Below are 18752 nucleotides of genomic sequence, written 5' to 3' on the forward strand. Positions count from 1 at the left end.
AGAACTGAGACACTCAATTCATTTAATGTGAATAACGCAGGTATTTCTCATTGAAGTAATGAGAAGTGTTGCGGGAAAGCTGACTTTATGTTTGAAAGCTGGAACAGATGTTGTGGTGAAGGAGTCTTCCAGGGAACCAGGATCTAATTTGTTTAATGAGAACCAATGACTTTCAATGAGAACTGGGACACCCAATTCATTTCATGTGAATAACGCAGGTATTTCTCATTGAAGTAATGAGAAGTGTTGAGGGAGAGATAGCTTCATGTTTTAGCGCTCTAACAGGTGTTGTGATGAAGAAGGTTAATAGGAAATCAAGAACCAAATCAAGTAATTAGTTCACTGGGTTGCAATGAGAAACAATGATTTCCAATTGGAGCAATCTGAACCGACGTGCTGTGCAATGAAGATTCCATTCACAGAAGAACGAATTGGGCAATTGGTTTAGCATCGAACCATCATGATCACTGTGTCAATTGAATTAATGTGAGCAAACATGTTGTGCGGATAGGACTGCTCCATGCATAGATGAAAGGATGAAGATCATGAAAGACACATTCGAGGGATAGAGCAAGTTGGTGTACACTGAATACAGAAGTCAATCATTCTAATTTAAAATATCTTCTATTCGAAACGTGTTTGTATGATCGTGTGTTTGTATGATCGGTAATCCAGAAGGTGTGGGTTCGATCCCTACAGCTGGCTAACCTTTTCAGTGACTTTCATCTTTCATCGTTGATTTCTTAGGCAATTTGAGGCTTTGTTTGTATCTGTACCTTCTATGTTGTTCCAGCCTCAGAACATCAGTTTATCTCTTGTTCAACAGATGCCGCTTGCGTCGATTTCCGTTGTATGAATGTGTGTATGAGTGAGCAAAAATGTAAGAGTGTAAGGAGGATGAGTGAGAGTGAGTGGCTGGTTTATCGTCCCTTCAGATGACGCACCCCGAAAGTCGCTGGAGAGGCGTGTTAGCTTAGCTCAATTGGTAGAGCCCTGGACCGGTAATCCAGAAGGTGTGGGTTCGATCCCTACAGCTGGCTAACCTTTTCAGTGACTTTCATCTTTCATCGTTGATTTCTTAGGCAATTTGAGGCTTTGTTTGTATGTGTCCCTTCTATGTTGTTCCAGCCTCAGAACATCAGTTTATCTCGTGTTTGTATTCCTACACACTTCAATTGGCACAAACTACGCAACTGACGAGTTTTAAATTGCTTGCATCTAAATCCATATATTTTTTTGCACTGCACGAGAGTGAAAGAGAATATTCTTTTCCCCAGGAGCATGCATATAGAAATACGCAGGAGTGCCTCAAGTGAAGTATGCTCTCCACCCATGCATAGTTTTGCACATTGTGTTTGCAAGTGGTGAACAAACTTGTGTAAACAATATATAGCAAAACATATACAAATAATGTACGTCTGTACGTGACTGCTGTAAGTATATACTTCAAACAAGAAAATCTCAAAAACACGGTACATGACATCGTGTAAGAAAGATTGATGGTTATAGCTTACGTTATCTCAGAAAAAAGGAACTGCTAGAAAAGACATCAATGGTTATCTCAAGATTGTCGCACTACTAATACAATTAAAAACTTGAATGATACATGCAATGAAAGAAATTTTACCAAGAAAGGCAAAACAGTTTTCCACAACGGTAGTCGTCACTCATATTCAATCTTGTCTGGCAGCTTGGTCACCACAAACTGCTCATTTAGTGCCATGCGCATACGTCTACATGCCAACACTACAGGTGAAGGTATTCTTACTCGCTGCGAAACATAGCATATTGTTACGTGTGTTCCGAACACTGTTGTAATCCAAAAGTGCCAGTGAACTTACCGTTTGCTGACCCTCTTGGCGAAAGCTAATGCGAATAATCTCGGCATATGACCCGCAGACAAACTATCTTATTGTTTGTCCTCTGACATTTAATATGATATGTAGTGGCATTGTACACGACCCCTTTGGCGATCGTTCGCTCGTAAGCGGTGGATGATGAAGGCGATACTGCCCTTGCATTTTTTAAATATGTTAACGGTCTCGAGCCCTACACCTTTCCCAAGTGCCCATGCAAATCTGGTACGTTTCCAGTCTCACGCTGGCATTGCAATAAGTGAATTTTTGGAATTGCTGAATTTGTATTTGGATTCTAATGTAACTTGCATAGATGGCGTTTTATACACCCAAAAGGATGGTGTTTTCATAGGTTCGTCTGTTGCACCGTTCTTATCTGATATCTATTTATGTTGCCTCGACTCTCATTTAAGTGCTTTTGTAAATTCGTGTTTGCCTGACACTTTTTTGGTGGCTACATACGTTGATGATATGATATTTATGTCTTGTTCCCGCTCCTGCTTGGTAGAATTGGAACGTGTGGCTCGTGAATCGGCCCCCGAATTAACATTTACGGAAGAGCATCCTACCGAGGGGAAGTTGAAGTTTTTAGATTTGACCTTACACTTCAAAGGTGGGTTATGCTGGTAATATGGTGCATCAAGTAAAAAACCCCTTCTGCCAAGAAGGAGTTGCCATTCTAAGTTGGTGAAAAATAGCTTGATAAATTCCTTGATAACCACTGCATTAACCAAATCTTGCTCGCATTTTGTGTTCAGTGCTCTCAAGCTACAGACCGCCAAATTGCAAAGAGCAGGATATGAGTTTAAGCTAATACAGCACAATCTACTTGCTCAGTTTCAAGCTCGCCCGAAACGCTTAATGGAAGAAAATGATAAAAACAAGAAAATTGCAGTAGTTCCGTACTACCACAGGATTTCACATAATTTGAAGGCTATGTCGAATGAGATGGGGGTCCGTCTCCTCTTTAGGAACAACTTCAGGTAAGATCGTTTAACGCCTTTTTCGAAACCAGAGTCTGCCTGTAATGTTGAACACAGAACCATCAAGTTTGTTCCTTGTGCAAAAAATGTTGTATATAGAATCCCGTTAGCTTGTGGCTTTGTATACATAGGTCAAACATCTCAATGCGTTAACCAAAGGTTGGGCCAGCATAAAAACAGCCCAGATTGAAATTTGTCGGATCATCTAAGAATCTGTAATAATTGTCAACCCCTATGGTCCCAGACGGCGGTGCTGGCGTGGGAACCAGACAGGCGAAAACGTCTTTTGAGCAGTGATGGGCAGTAGTTCAATTACATGTAGTTGAATTACTAGTTAAATTACTTTTCGAGTAGTTACTTGGTAATTATAACTACTCTGTCATATGTAGTTGCAGGTTGGTAGTTAAATTACATTTTTTGTAGTTAACTACTGTAGTTTAACTACGAAGCCGCGCCCGCGACCTCGTGGTGATCGCGCGAAGCCGTAGCAGACGCCTTAGCCCGAGGCACCCGCTTGGTCGCGGCCGGAGGCAATCCAATCCAAGTATTAGCGTTCTGGGTTGCAGCGAGCATGCGTTCGTTGTTGTTGCAGCATGTTTCATGTTATGTACTGGCATTTGCCGTTAGTATGGCATGGTGGCGCCATCCCTCGTTGTGGGTAGACAACAAGGTGATCACGTGCCTTACCTTGGCAGCACGGGAGGCACCCCACACAGTCAGTGGCACCAAGCCTTGATAGATGTAGCACGTTGAGTGGAACTCATGTAACTGTCTTTGCTGTGTTAATTAAACCTTGTCATCATTTACTGCGCTCGTTCTTGCCAAGACATAACATGTGGCGACGAGGATGGGATACCCGTGGTTGAAGAACCGTCGAGGTCGTCTCAGCAAGCGGTGGTGAGAAGATATCAACCGAACTGCGCGTCCGTGTGTTTTGGCGGGAACTTCGTCGCATATCATGGCGACTCTTGGGCATATAGAGGAATTCGACCCATCGAGTCCGGAAAGATGGGACGCCTACGAATCCAGATTAACATTCTACCTGGAAGCAAACGGCATTACCGACCCAGCGAGGAAACGTGCTGTTTTCCTGAGTGTTTGCGGCGCTGCAACGTTCGACTTAGTACAGTCATTGCTTGCCCCGGCTACTCCCGAAACCAAGTCCTTCAGCCAGATACTAGCCACGTTAAAGGAACATTTTGCGCCACAGCCATCGGAAATTGTGTGCCGAAATGCGTTTTACCGGCGGAACCAAGGTGCGGGTGAGTCAGTGGCGTTATTCATCGCGGAGTTACGTCGTCTGGCTCAAAAGTGCAACTTCCCAAACCTGGAAGAAATGCTGCGCGATCGCCTCGTTTGCGGACTTGTGGACGAGAACCTTCAGAACCGGCTATTCGCCAAAAAGAAGCTCACTTTCAAAGTCGCCCAAGAAGAAGCATTGGCAGCGGAGGCGGCGGCTCGAAGCACTCGCGAAGTGAGAACTGCGGAGGCGGCTGCAACTGCCGACATAAATGCCCTGCACAGACAGCAACAGGAGCGAGCAAACGGGCACCAAAGCTCAGCCAGAGAAACGGGAAATCAAGGGAAGAAGACAAAGCCGTGCGACGGATGCGGAGGAGCTCATGCTCGGGAATTCTGTCGATTCCGGGACGCCCAGTGCCATTATTGCAAGAAGATCGGCCACATTGAACGCGTGTGTCGTTTGAAGCAACGGTCATCGGCCAACGCAACAACTGACAAGCCAGTGGGTCGGAAGGAAAGCAGTACGAGTACAAATGCCCTAAACTCTGACACAGCGTGCGATGTTTACTATACAAATCATCTGGGCCCTGTGCATTCCACGCATACGCAGAAGCACCGTACGTCTGTCCTCATCGAAGGCAAGCCATGTGAAATGGAAGTTGACTCTGGGTCAGAGTTCTCCATTGTCTCCGAACAAACGTTCCACAAGCTCATCAAGGATGGAACTATGCAGTGTGAACCATTCGAGTCCCAACTAACAGACTTCCAAGGGAACTCCGTCCAAGTCAAGGGAATCTCTAGGGTCCATGTGCAGTACGGTACTTTCGACGGTAAGCTGCGACTACTGGTGGCTCAAGGGCACCGTACAAGCCTCCTCGGCATGGAATGGTTTCAACCATTGGGAATCAGCCTCGTAGGGGTGCACCAGGTTGAAGAACTCTCTGTTGAAGATGTCCTTACAAAGTTCAGCCATGTTTTTGGAAAAGAACTTGGCAAATTCAATGGCCCTCCTGTGTCACTACACTTGGACTCGACCGTGACACCAGTGCGCATGAGATCACGACAGGTTCCTTTTGCTCTCAAACCAAAAATTGATGAGGAAATCGACCGCCTGATTGAGCAGGGTATCTTGGAACCAATTACCCACCCCAAGTGGGAGACACCAATAGTTACGGCCATGAAGCCGAATGGTGAGATAAGGATATGCGGTGACTATAAGTGTACCATCAACAAGGCATTGTCCCACCATCCCTATCCAATTCCTGTGGTTCGAGACCTTCTGGCTTCCCTCTCAGGAGGAAACGTATTTGCAAAACTGGACTTGGCTCAGGCCTACCAGCAGCTAGTGGTGGACGAAGAAGCAGCAGATGCACAGACAATCACCACCCACCGCGGAGCCTTTCGTGTGAAGAGATTGCAGTTCGGTGTCAATGTTGCGCCGGGAATATTCCAGAAATTCATGGATGACCTCCTGAAAGGAATTCCTAGGGTTGTACCTTATTTCGATGATGTGTTAATTGCTGCAGGCTCAAAGGTTGAGCTGGCTGGCCGTCTCCATGAAGTACTACAGCGCATCGCAGATGCAGGCCTCCGTTTGAAACGTGACAAATGTCGTTTTGGTGTGACACAGGTGGACTTCCTGGGATTTGTTATTGACAAGGATGGAGTGCATCCATCAAAAGAGAAGGTGAAAGCAATTCATGAGGCACCTGCACCCACGAACAGACAAGAGCTACAAGCCTTCCTTGGACTGTTAAACTTCTATCACATTTTCCTGAAAAACAAAGCAACAGTAGCTGAGCCATTGCACAGACTTCTGGACAAGGAGGCGTTATGGGAGTGGACACCTCTGCACGCAAAAGCTTTTGAGGAATGCAAGCAGCTGATATCATCTGAGAGTGTTCTTCACCACTACGACGAGAGCAAGCCCTTGGTGCTCACATGTGATGCATCTCCGTGCGGTATCGGGGCCGTGCTCAGCCATCGCCTCGAAAATTACCAGGAGGTTCCCATTGCATTCTACTCGCGCACACTGTCTTCTGCAGAGAGGAACTATGCACAAATTGACAAGGAGGCCCTCGCAATAATTGCAAGTGTAAAAAAGTTCCATTACTATGTGTACGGTCGGAGCTTTGAAATTGTGACAGACCACAAACCACTCCTTGGTCTGTTCGCACCTGGCAAACAAACGCCGCAAATATTGTCACCGAGAATGCTTCGCTGGTCTGTCCTCTTAAGTGCATACAACTACGACCTCGTTCATCAACCTGGGAGGAACATTAGGCATGCCGATGCCTTAAGTCGCCTGCCGTTGGGCGTTCCAGAGTTCGTGGTGCCACCCCCTCTGGAAGTGTTGTTCCTCGAGGGCATGCCTAATCCACCACTCCACGCCGAGGACATTGCACAGATGACAGCTAGGGATCCTATTCTGTCAAGAGTCCTAAACTGGGCATTAAAAGGGTGGCCATCGGGGGACACGGAACCCGATTTTCAAACTTTTAAAGTGCGGCAGCATGAGCTTACTGTGCATAAAGGGTGCATCCTCTGGGGAAACAGGGTAGTAATACCTGAGAAGGGTAGGAATGCTGTGCTGGATGCCCTACACACAGGCCACCCCGGCATTGTAAGGATGAAAGCCCTTGCTCGAAGCTACGTGTGGTGGCCAAAGATGGATGGGAACATAGAAGAACGTGTTAACATGTGTGTGACATGCCAGGAATCCCGGCCTGCACCGCCTCGGGCCCCCGTACATGCATGGGAAACAACCAGGTCACCATGGTCAAGGCTCCATGTGGACTTTGCTGGCCCTTTTCAGGGTCAGACATTCCTCATTGTGGTGGACTCTTTCTCTAAGTGGTTGGAGGTAGTTCCAGTGTCAAGCATGACTACACGTAGTGTCATAAACGCCCTACGGCAGCTCTTCGCAACTCATGGGATGCCGGACACAATAGTCTCTGACAATGGGGCGCAGTTTACTTCCGAGGAATTCCGTACATTCATGAAGGCGGGACTGATCCGGCATGTAACGTCTGCACCATTCCACCCATCATCTAACGGTCAGGCGGAGCGTATGGTGCGTACGACAAAGGACTCCCTAAGGCGCATCATAGAAGGAGACTGGGGACAACGCCTGGCAAGCTTCTTGTTGCAGCAACACGTGACCCCATGCACCACGACTGGCAGAAGCCCTGCAGAGTTGTTAATGAACAGAAGGCTGAGGACATTGCTTGACAGGCTGAACCCGGACCTAACTGAGCAAAAAAGGGATAGTGACGACGAAATCAACGAAAAGACCCATCTTAAACTGCGCTCATTTCAACCGCAAGACCTTGTGTTTGTACGTAACTACGGAAGAGGCCCAAATTGGATTCCAGCTACAGTGATCGAGGCGACGGGGCCTGTTTCCTACAGAACCCGCACACAGGATGGTGCAGTATTGCGACGCCATGTTGACCAAATGCGGCGCAGGGGACTACTGAGGGAGACACCCGAGGGCACCAACCAAGAGGACACAGCAAGGCCTGTTGTTCCTGATCATAGTGAGGCAACGGATACCAGCCAGGCAGAGCAAGCAGCATCTATCCTGCCAAAGCACAACCAGGTGATGACGCGAGAAAGACCAGACAGGGTCAGAGCACCTCCTCAGCGTTGGAAGGACTTTGTGTAGGGATTTTTTTTTAGGGGGAAGGAGTGTTATGTACTGGCATTTGCCGTTAGTATGGCATGGTGGCGCCATCCCTCGTTGTGGGTAGACAACAAGGTGATCACGTGCCTTACCTTGGCAGCACGGGAGGCACCCCACACAGTCAGTGGCACCAAGCCTTGATAGATGTAGCACGTTGAGTGGAACTCATGTAACTGTCTTTGCTGTGTTAATTAAACCTTGTCATCATTTACTGCGCTCGTTCTTGCCAAGACATAACATTTCACGTTCTTCTTCTTGTCGGCGTTATTGCCTGTGTCACTGTCGGGATGGACTCCTTCGTGATTGAGTACTGCTACAAGAATGTTAAGGTCAAGGAGGGAAGCGCAAACAAAAGGTTGTTTAGCTTAGCTGGCCAGATATTGACACCGAGAAGGTGCAGAATTTCGGACACACTGTTCGAAAAGATGGTGGTGCTGAGATCACTGGCTTCGTCCGCTAAGAATCTGATTCAAGCGTAAGCACAGCCAGCACAAGGCATTGGTGCTTTTGTGATATAATTTGGAAGCTGTGTGCAGAGTCACCGATGCCAGTTCAGTTAGAGCACTGGACTAGTGTTATGTCAGATGAATAGTAATGTGGCATTACAAAGGTGATGGCTTCGCTTAAACTGTAATGCGACTTTGGGCTGAACAGCCAATTTTTCTTAATAGTTCACTATGTTAACACCTCGTTAGTCAACTTGCCCAAAGGAACAGGAAGGCCTGAAAATATTTTCCTTTGTTTTGTTGAATTGCCTTCTGGAAAAATTTGAAGCTCACTGGAGCACTAGAAGAGTTTTGTATCTGCTCTGTACCAATTTATGACCGCAGACAGGTGAGCGCTTTGGGACTCAGGGGCACCAGGATGGTGTGAACGCATTACGAATGTACATCGAATTAAATTATTACTTCAACCGATATTGCTGTCTATTATTACTTATTAGTGACACCTTTATTGTTCTTACAGCCATTTTCCACAAAGTAGTTGGAAAAGTAATTGAAACTACTTTGTAGTAGTTACAAATATAGTTTAATTACTTTTTGCAAGATGTAGTTAATTAGTAATTCCAATTACTTTTAAGGGAAGTAGTTAGTAGTTGTAGTTAAACTACCTCATGAGTAGTTACTGCCCATCACTGCTTTTGAGAGAAGCTGATGATGATGATGATTAAGGTTTTTTTGGCGCATTAGCGACGAGGGCCATAGTGCGCCAAGACAATGGTATGGATGGTTAGCAGTGTAAAAGGATTATTTCAATTAAAAAATATTAATAAAATAAAATAAAAACAATATATATGAGCTTATATGTGCTTTAAATACCCAGTCTCTCTTAAAAACTTGTATATATGGCTAAAATCGACTAGAGGTTCATCACCGAGTAGAAGAGCAGGGTGAAGGGGGACCTTGTATTTGTAAAAGAATGGAAAGTGTAGGTGGCGATGATGTTCTAAAAGTGAGCATGTTATGAGTGTATGTAAGATAGATAGGTCTGTTCCACAGTGAGGGCACTGAGGCGTGTCGTCCCTTCGTAGCAACTACCCATGCGTTGGAAAACTGTGCCCAAGCCTCAAACGGCTCGATAAAACTTCATGGTGGCGGTTTTCAAAATCTTGTGTAGGTTTGCATAGGCGAGGTTTTACTGTGTGCAGTTTGTTTGTTAACTGCTTATCCCAAAAAGCTTGCCAATCCGTGTGGATGGCTTTCTTCAGTTGCTGCAGCAAGTCAAGTGGAATCTCAAAAGGAGTTATATCGTTGCCTAAAGCAGCAGAGGCACCGCGGTCTACTTTCTCATTGCCGGAAATTCCGACATGGCTGGGTACCCAGCACAGTCTCAGCTGGAACTCTTTTTCTTGTATAATGCTAGTTAGGAATTGTGCGCGTCTTGCCAGGAGGTTTTTATGTGATTGAATACTGCAGATGGCACGTAACGAACTCAAAGAGTATATGTAGATTACTGTGTGTGTCATGTGTGTTTGTAAAACATGGTTCAGTGCTATGATAATACCATAGAGGTCTGCAGTAAAAATTGAAAATACATTGTTTAGGCAATGTGCCTTTGTGCACGAGCCACATACCATAGCACATGACACTCCTGTGGAAGTCTTTGAAGCGTCAGTATATATCTCGGTGTGGTCTCCAAAGCTCTCCTTGAGAATCAGAAATTCCTGCTGGATTTCTGTGGTGGGTGTTTCCATTTTATTAAACTTTGCAAGTGAGACGTCATATGCAACTGGTGGTTGCCAGGGAGGAGTCATCTTACTGGCAACCAAGGTAGGTGAGTTGTAGCTGAAAAAGCCATAACATTCGACGTCTCGTTGTACACGTATGCTGAAAGGTGGCACAGCTCTGGGTTTATTAAGAAACAGTTGTTTGAAGTTGCTCCATGTCACTGAAGGAAACGAAGGATGTTGAGGGTGGCCTCTTATTCTCAAACCATAGGACAAGGTAAGATAAGACCTTCGCCTCCCTAACGACCACTCATTTGCCTCTGCGTACAGACTGCAAACAGGGGTGGTTCGGAAAGCCCCCAGCGCCAGTCGGAAACTCGCAAACCAAGGTGGTGTACTGTGTCGAGGGCCTTTAGCGTGGACGGTCGTGCTGACCCATAAGCAGGGCATCCGTAATCCATTTTAGAGCGGACTACAGACCGGTAAATGCGAAGGAGTGTTTCCCGATCAGCACCCCACGACCTGCGGGATATGACCTTGAGTATATTTGTGGACTTTAAGCATTTGTTTTTCAAGTTCCTGATGTGTGCTCCAAAAGTAAGCTTTCTGCCAAACACAACTCCGAGGAACTTCTGTTCAGTGCATACGGGCAGGTTTTAACCATTGATGGATAGTATCGGGTCTGGGTACAGACCCCTTCTCCTTGAAAATGGAACACAAACAGTTTTCTCGGGTGAGAAACTAAATACGTTTTGACCTGCCCATTTAACCAATTTGTTAATTGTAAGCTGGAGCTGCCTTTCGCATGTACTCAAGTTTGTTGGCGAATAAGAAATCTGGACGTCATCAACATATAAGCAATAGGAAATGGACGGGGGAATTGCAGCAGCTATTGAATTCATTTTTATAATAAAGAGAATAACACTAAGCACACAGCCTTGGGGAACTCCATTTTCCTGGATGAAAGGACCTGAAAGAGTTGTCCCCAGTCGGACCCTAAACGTCCTTCCCTGGAGGAAATTCATCAGGCAACGTAGGAGTCGCCCTCGAATGCCAAGCGCATAGAGATCCCTGATAATACCGTAGCGCCAGGTGGTATCATACGCTTTTTGGAGGTAAAAAAACACTGACACACAGTGATGCCGTCTCACAAACGCCTCACGAATTGTGGATTCTAGTCTAACTAGATGGTCCAACGTTTAACGTGCAGGTCCAAAACCACACTGGTAGTTATTAAAGTAGTTATTGTCCTCTAGATAGTACGTCAGCCGGTTATTGACCATTCTTTCGAATGTTTTACCGAGGCAGCTAGTTAATGCAACAGGTCGGTAACTTGTTGGACTGGACGCATCTTTCCCGGGCTTTAAAAAAGGAATGACTGTGGCTACTTTCCATGCCGATGGCATCTGTCCCTTGTCCCAGACCGTGTTGAAGAACTTCAGTAGATCCTCTTTGGAATCATCGGACAAATGACTAAGCATTGGATATGCAATGCGGTCTGGTCCAGGAGCGCTGACTTTTACTGAAGCCAGCACTCGTTGGAGTTCTACCATGGTAAAAGGCTGGTTGTACTGGTAGTTGTCACCACCCGTAATTGGAATTGTTTGCCTTTCGGCTTGCTCCTTAATATGCAGGAAGTTTCTATCATAATGTGAGGAGCTCGATACGTCAGAGAAATGTTGACCAAGGACGTTAGCCTGCTCTTCTAGGCTCTGACACGGGATGCCATTAACCTGAAGCAGGGAAATTGAAAAACTAGTGTAATCACCCTTAATTTTCCGAAGTCTATCCCACACAACCTTTGACGGTGTTATGCGCGTTAACGAAGAGACAAAGTTACGCCACGACGTCCGTTTTGTTTGTTTTCTGGTCCATTTTGCCCTGGCTCGTGCCCTCTTGAATGTCAGTAGGTTTTCAGGAGTGGGGTATCTGCGGAAGATACCCCATGCTCTGTTTTGTTGCTTTCGTGTCTGTGTGCATTCATCCGTCCACCAAGGTTTGGAACGCTTGGGGAGCCGGCCAGATGTCTGCGGGACAGACTGTTCAGCGGCACTTATGATGGCCGTTGTGACGAACTCGTTTGCGTCTTCAATAGACATGTGTTCAATATATGAAGAAACAAGCTTTGCCTCGTTCTGGAAAAAGCTCCAGTCAGCCTCTTGAAGTTTCCACCTTCGCGGTCGCGTCGAGATGGAATCTGTGGGACCACGAAATTTCAAAACTACCGGGAAGTGTTCACTTCCACGAGGATTCTGGTCCACTGTCCAGTCCAGACAATGGAAGAGGGAAGGACTGCACAGTGAAATGTTCAAGCAAGAAAAACTGAGGAGTTGACGTATGTAGGCAGCCCAGTGTTCAAAATGCAAAGGGACCTTGAAAGAAGAACTCTGTCCAACATTTTTCCTCGCGTATCCAGTCTTGCACTGCCCCATAAAGGATTGTGGGCATTCAGGTCGCCCAGAATCAATGGCTGTGAATGGCTGTGGGAGTTGATTACACAAGTTTTCAAAATCTCTTTGTTCTATTAACTCTGATAGGGGAAGGTACAGTGAACATATAGTGAAAACCCTACCGAGGCACACTTGAACAGCAACTGCTTCCAACCCTGTAACAAGTGGGATTTGTTTTACAGACACAGATTGCGGAAGGACTATAGCCACACCTCCAGACGCACGTGTGGTATCTGTACGGTCCTTCCTAAAAATAGTATGTCTGCGGAAGGGATTGAAACTTTGTTCCTGAAGGTAGGTTTCCTGTAAACAGAAGCAAGCTGCAGTGTATTTTTCAAAGAGATCGTGTACATCGTCTATGTTAGTGTAGAGGCCTCGACAGTTCCACTGAAGGATTACCTGTCCCATAATGAAAGTAGTGATGAATAGGAACAAAGAGAGACTGTACATTATATGGGAGGTGTAACCCTTGGGGGGGGGGGGGCTGCTTGTCTTTCCCTAGGGACGTACTGCCCCTGCCTCGGCCTCCTTTTTTCGCTCTTTGTTCCTTCCATGGGGAAGGATTGGGGGGAAGGCTTGACGATGACTTCTGCGACAAGCAGTCATCATCGTCAACATCCATCGTGTGTGTGGCAGTCTGGGACGAACCCCCTATGAGCCCGTCCCAAACTGACAGCTCGCCATCAACCTCCGTAGCGGTTGTGGCCACTACTTCTCGTCTGCCCATCTGAGCAGCCGGTGCCAGCGGAAGCGAACTCTCCGCAGGCTTTTCTTTTGTGCGGGGAGTGTGGGGTGGAGACCCAGAAGTCTGCGTCTCCACAGATTTCCGCAGTGGTGCCACTCCCCGGCGCACCACTTCGGAGAACGTGCCTTTTTTGGCAAATTCTACCTGTGTTTTTGCTTCTTTATACGAGATATTCTGCGTCACTGCGGTCGTCAGCATCTATATCCGTCCCGCGGTACAGGTCCCGTGGAGTGACTTCGAACGCTTACTTGGTTCTCTGGAAGCCCCGGCGCTTGTGCTAGGGGACTTCAATGCACACCACTCGGCCTGGGGAAGCCGAAGGACGGACAGTAGGGGAAGGAGGTTGTTGAAGGCAATGGAGAATAATAACATGTGCCTGCTGAACAACCGCGAGCCCACTTTTTTCGAGGAACTCGGGACAAAATATCAAAATAGTATTTGCGCCTGTATTATATTTCGATACAATAGTTAATAGATGCGGGACATGAAACTTTGATAAACGGCAAAAAGGGGTGCAAGGAGGCACTCGATGAGACTCCTTCCTGTCCTTTGTAACTGTAACTGAAAAGTAACTGAAATGGAGATGACCCTAATGCGGCATGGTCGGTGATGTTCACCTGAAAAGTGGTACACTTCAGGTACGCGCTCCAGTGGTCAATGTCTCCGCTAATGTTTTTGCGAAGCACGGGTAAAAGTCTACCGTTGCTGTGGGTCGTTGTATGAATATTTCTGTACAGTCAATTATTCCCCTGACATCGTTGAATAACAAGTTATTGAAAGCTTCAGGGCGGTTGGCGTTGATGGACCGACGTGATGGCCAAATGATAAACTTCTGCAAGTTCACAGTAAAGGGTCTTGGAACAAAACAAGAACACGACGTGGATAAAGATGGCGTTCACGATACAAACACGCAGCAACAGCGCAGTCCGAGAATCATTCCGTACCAAAACCTTATCGGGAGCTTAATGTATCTAGCCCAAGCAACGAGACCTCTCCGTGATTCATACGCGTTGTTTCGATTGTTGTTTCGTCTGTCCTGATGGTTTTGTACTGTTCAGTGACCTAGCGGAAAACTTAGGCGACTGAAAAGTATCTGGTTAGCGCGAAGCTGTGGAACAAATGGCTCGTCAGGCTCGAAATGGGAAAAGCAACATGCGATCCCCAACATCACTTGATGTATTGGACCTCTCGTGGTGCTCAAGCGACATAATTCGCCACTTGTCGTGCGCTACGGACGTCGACACTAGAGGTAGCGATCATTTTCCTCTATATATTTCGCACGACAGACTGCCCCTCTCAGCCACTGCTGGACTGATTTCTTTCACAAACTGGAGACGTTATCGTGCGGGCCTCAGAACATCTGTGCACACCGGTATGTCCCCAGAGGCTCTCTCTCAAGCAATTACCCGCGGTATTCTGGACGCGGTGGTCATGTCTAAAAGGGTAACAGGCCATGTCGGCCATTCCCCAGCCATTAATCACCTTAGAGCATTACGTCGCCGAGCAGAAAGAACGGCTCGTCGGACAGGGCAACTTACGGACATTGTGCAATACCGCCGGATGAAAGCTAAAGTAACACGAGAACTTAAAAACGAGGACAGGAAGCGTTGGCGTAAGTTTTGCAACCACCTTTCACCGTTTGATCCGGCCACGAAGATCTGGCGGACAATCCGATCTCTGAAGGAGGCGCCCCCTCAAAAGAATCCTCTCGCGGCCTTGGCTATCGTTCAGCGTGTAGACGAAAACACGCTTGCGACGGACTTCTGTGTGGTACTAACGACTCCGGCGGCTGCCTCGACCACGCCCCTACACCGCAGTTTTGTCCACAGTTTGACGGCTGAACTTCACCACGACTGGCCCCGTCCCCCGGAAGTTATGGACCGCGACTTCACACTAATCGAGCTAAAGGCAGCGTTGAAGCTTGTGAACGCCGCCTCGTCCCCTGGGCCCGATAAAATCACCTATGCCGCCCTACGAAACCTTGACGGGCGGTCACTCCAAGCTCTCCTTCATGTCTATAATACGTCTTGGCAACAAGGATCTTTACCACATACATGGAAGGAGGCATTGGCTGTTCCCATCCTGAAACCAGGCAAGCCCCCAAATTCCCTATCCTCCTTTCGCCCGGTGAGCCTGACAAGCTGTATGGGGAAACTGATGGAGAGAATGGTTTTGCATCGCCTCGACTGGTGGCTTGAAAAACAACGTGCGTTCACTCACGAAATGGCTGGATTTCGTCGCCACCGAAGCTCCATGGATCCAGTTCTGGACCTAGTCTCCACAGTTCAACATGCTCGAGCCCATCGACGGATCGTCCGATCGGTCTTCCTCGACATCAGGCGCGCATATGATACCGTCTCGCACATTTGTGTGCTGCACGCCTTGCGCTCGTTTGGAGTATCCGGTCGGCTCTTCATCTGGCTCCAAGACTTCCTTACGGACCGAACTGTCGCTGTCCGTACGTCCCAAGGCCAAAGCCCTCAGCATCCTGTTCCTCAAGGAGTCCCCCAAGGAAGCATTCTCAGCCCGACACTCTTTAACGTGGTGATGGCCGGCCTACAATCAGTAATTCCTCGCAAAGTGTCGTTCTCCGTCTATGCAGATGACGTCGCCCTTTGGACAGTAGGAAAATCACGCCCGGCTCTCCAGCGCCGCCTGCCAGCTCGCTTTAAACAATATCCATACGTACCTCACGCACCTCGGGATGGACCTTTCACCCGAAAAGTGTGTCGAGCTCCCTTTCACGCGTAAAGCTATGGCCAATTTTCCTCTTTGGCTTGGCTTAAAGAAGCTTGACCCGGTACGCTTTCACCGCTTCCTTGGCGTGGTAATCGACTCGGACTTGCGCTGGGCTCGGCACATTAAACATCTTGAAACTAAAGTGCAGCGATGGCTCCCCGCAATTCAACATCTTTCTGGCTCAGGATGTTGCTGTGATCAGCGTTCCCTGCTCGCGGTTCACGCGGCATTGGTGAGGGCAACTGTGCTTTACAGCCTTCCTATTCTGCACAGGATATCAACAACTTCATTAAATACACTTCGGTCCCTGTTTGCTCGAAGCCTTCGTCGATGCCTCGGAGTTCCCAGAATGGCTGAAACACGGCAAGTACTGGCTGAAGCTGGTGAGCTCCCGATTGAAGTTCTCCGTGAACGGGAAACGGCTCGGCACTACCTCCGTTTGCGTGCTCACATTCCCCGCCACCCGCTACTCAGGAAAATTCGATACCGCCCTGAAAGCGACTTCTATCGAGTAGCGAAGAGGGCACGCCAGACTCTCACTGGCTTCATAACTAAGGACACTATACCGCCGGAAGCCCCCTGGTCTCTGGCGGTACCGCCCACTTTTGTACGCCTCCCAAACCTTCTGGAAAGAAGAGATCAGGTCCCCCCTCAAGTCCTCCGAGCCCATTTTCATGCTCTGGTAGACGCGAAGTTTTCTACGTTTACGGCAGCATATACTGATGGCGCATCCCGAAACAACAAGTCCGCCTCAGCCTTCGTCATTCCATCCGAAGGCGTCGTGCACGGAAGACGCCTCTCACATCCAACCTCCTCCACAGCTGCGGAACTCTATGCCATTCTTTTCTTTCTACAACACATCGCTGATTTTCCACCCCGGGAATGGGCACTCTTTACAGACTCCAAATCTGCCCTTCAAGCAATTGAAAATTCCGGCATACGAGGCCCATCCGCACCCCTAGTCACAGACGTGCTAATGGCTTACCACACTATCTACGCCGCAGGCCACAGGCTAGTTCTCCAGTGGGTTCCAGCCCACTGTGGTGTCGTGGGGAACGAGCAGGCCGACAGCGCCGCAGAAGCAGCACTCTCGTATCGGAAACGGACCCGTATTGTTCTGCTGAGAGGAGACCGCCGTTCCATTCTGCGACGCCTAGTGACACCCCTGGCTTCCCGCCAACGGACAACCGACATTCTTCCCCCCTCTATGTTGAACAGAGTTGATCCCACGCTCGCTTTCCGCATGCCACGAAACACCTCTCGTCAAGATGCTGCATTAATCCACCGAATGCGCCTCGATGTGGCCTTTACAGCTCAGTGGCGTTACCGCTTGAGGCAAGTTGACTCTCCCACCTGCTGCCACTGTGGTGCTCTTGAGGATCTGGAGCACATTCTTCTTCATTGCCCTCACTACGAACCTTCCCGAACCACACTCTCCGAGTCTCTTCGTCAGCTGGACTCTCGCCCTTTCTCCCTCTCGAAATTGCTTGGTCCCTGGCCCAATCCAGCCCAGCAACGCTCTGCGCTCAAAGCTCTTCTGACATTTCTGGACACCATCGGACTTCGATCGTTATTGTGAAGGGGCTCGTTATTTTAATCCCCCCATTCCATCCAGCAATGGGGTAGAGTATCGCCTGTGGCGATGAAACTCCCCACTCTCCAAGGTCGAAAATAAAGTTGCTGTTGTTTCTGCGTCACTTTCACTTTGAGTATTTCTTTCTCTTCCTGCCAACGGGGGCAGGACCTGGAGTAGACAGGGTGGCTCCCTTTGCAGTACGAACAGTGGACTTCGTTTGCACAGGATTCTGCAGAGTGGTCCATGCCAGCACATTTTGGACAGATCGCCTGTCCTCGACAGACCTGCGACCCATGTCGAAAACGCTGGCACTTGAAATAGCGTCGCGGATTCGGGATATACGGACGTACATGGCAATTAAGATAGCCTGCTTTGATGGTCTGAGGAAGCCTGTGCAATTGAAAGGAAAGGACAATGTGCTTCGTCGGGATGTCTTTACCATCCCGACGCATCACAATTCTCCTTGCTGTCACAACGCCTTGGTCTTTAAGCCCTTCCTCGATCTCAGTGTCTGAGCAGTCAAGGAGTTGGGACTCTGAGATGACACCCTTCACGATGTTAAGTGTTCGGTGCGTGGTCACAGTGACTGATATATCGGCAATTTTGTCAAGTGAAAGGAGAGCGGAGCTTTGTTGCCTTGTGGTCACTTCAATTTGCAGATCTCCTGTGGTCAGCTTTCGAGCATTATAAGACTTCCCTATTGTCCTTTCTAAGTCTCTTGCAATAGTGAATGGGGATACCTTAGCCATGGGTTTGGTCTCATCTTCCGAGTGGACTATGAGGAACTTCGCAAACAAAGGTTCAGGAGTCAAGTCGAGGATTTGCATAGCTGGTGCATCGGTGCAGCGCCTCTTTTGGCGCTGATCATGTTTTTTTATACGAGAAGAATCCATAAAAGAGAAGACTGATTCAGTGCCGTAGGTGTGTCGCCCACCATCGAGCCCAACGAGGGAACGTGTACCACACGCTAACACTTGCCTCTGCACTATACCCAAGTGCAGCTTCTGGAGAGTAAAAGACTGCCCAAGGTTGACCCTTGCCGCCAAAGAAGGTGTAGGGAAGAAAAGAAAGACAGTGAAGGAGTAGAGAAAGAAAAAGTAATGAAAAGGGAGATGGCGACTAGCTGAATAATCCTGGCCGGGCGTTCCAGGACCACCCGTCTATGGGAAGCAGGGGCCAAAGCGGTGTGTTGCTTTCCCGGAGGGGCCCCGAAGGGTCAAAAACAACCTCCGGGTCCACTCAACCGCCAGGATCCCCCTTTCCCCAGACACGGGAAAGCCACGCACAGCTATACGTGGGGGTCTCCCTC

The 18752-nt window shown here is 48.1% G+C and overlaps 2 protein-coding genes across 2 annotated transcripts; one reads left to right on the forward strand and one right to left on the reverse strand.

The window, feature by feature from the left end:
- Window positions 1-3736: 3736 nt before the first annotated feature.
- On the forward strand, window positions 3737-7857 carry LOC135386936 (uncharacterized protein K02A2.6-like). The gene has a single exon (XM_064616415.1). It carries the CDS (start codon window positions 3798-3800, stop codon window positions 7746-7748), a length of 3951 nt encoding a protein of 1316 aa, XP_064472485.1. The 5' UTR covers window positions 3737-3797; the 3' UTR covers window positions 7749-7857.
- Window positions 7858-11132: 3275 nt separating this feature from the next.
- Window positions 11133-18270, reverse strand: LOC135389390 (uncharacterized). Its single transcript, XM_064619444.1, has 3 exons — window positions 17883-18270; window positions 17601-17833; window positions 11133-11666 (listed from the first exon to the last, which is right to left on the reverse strand). Exons 1-3 carry the CDS (start codon window positions 18268-18270, stop codon window positions 11133-11135), a joined length of 1155 nt encoding a protein of 384 aa, XP_064475514.1.
- Window positions 18271-18752: the final 482 nt, after the last annotated feature.

The sequence above is a fragment of the Ornithodoros turicata genome, chromosome 3 (genome assembly GCF_037126465.1).
Source record: "Ornithodoros turicata isolate Travis chromosome 3, ASM3712646v1, whole genome shotgun sequence".
Classification (NCBI taxonomy): domain Eukaryota; kingdom Metazoa; phylum Arthropoda; class Arachnida; order Ixodida; family Argasidae; genus Ornithodoros; species Ornithodoros turicata.

Excerpts from the sequence above, each read along its gene's own strand:
- LOC135386936 (XM_064616415.1), top strand. The coding sequence starts at position 3,798 with ATGGCGACTCTTGGGCATATAGAGGAATTCGACCCATCGAGTCCGGAA.
- LOC135389390 (XM_064619444.1), bottom strand. The coding sequence starts at position 18,270 with ATGCAAATCCTCGACTTGACTCCTGAACCTTTGTTTGCGAAGTTCCTC. Across the intron at positions 17,834-17,882 it reads AATTGTGATGCGTCGGGATG|GCTTCCTCAGACCATCAAAG; the intron begins GTAAAGACATCC and ends TCAATTGCACAG. Across the intron at positions 11,667-17,600 it reads CTACTCCAGGTCCTGCCCCC|GTTAATGGCATCCCGTGTCA; the intron begins GTTGGCAGGAAG and ends TCCCTGCTTCAG.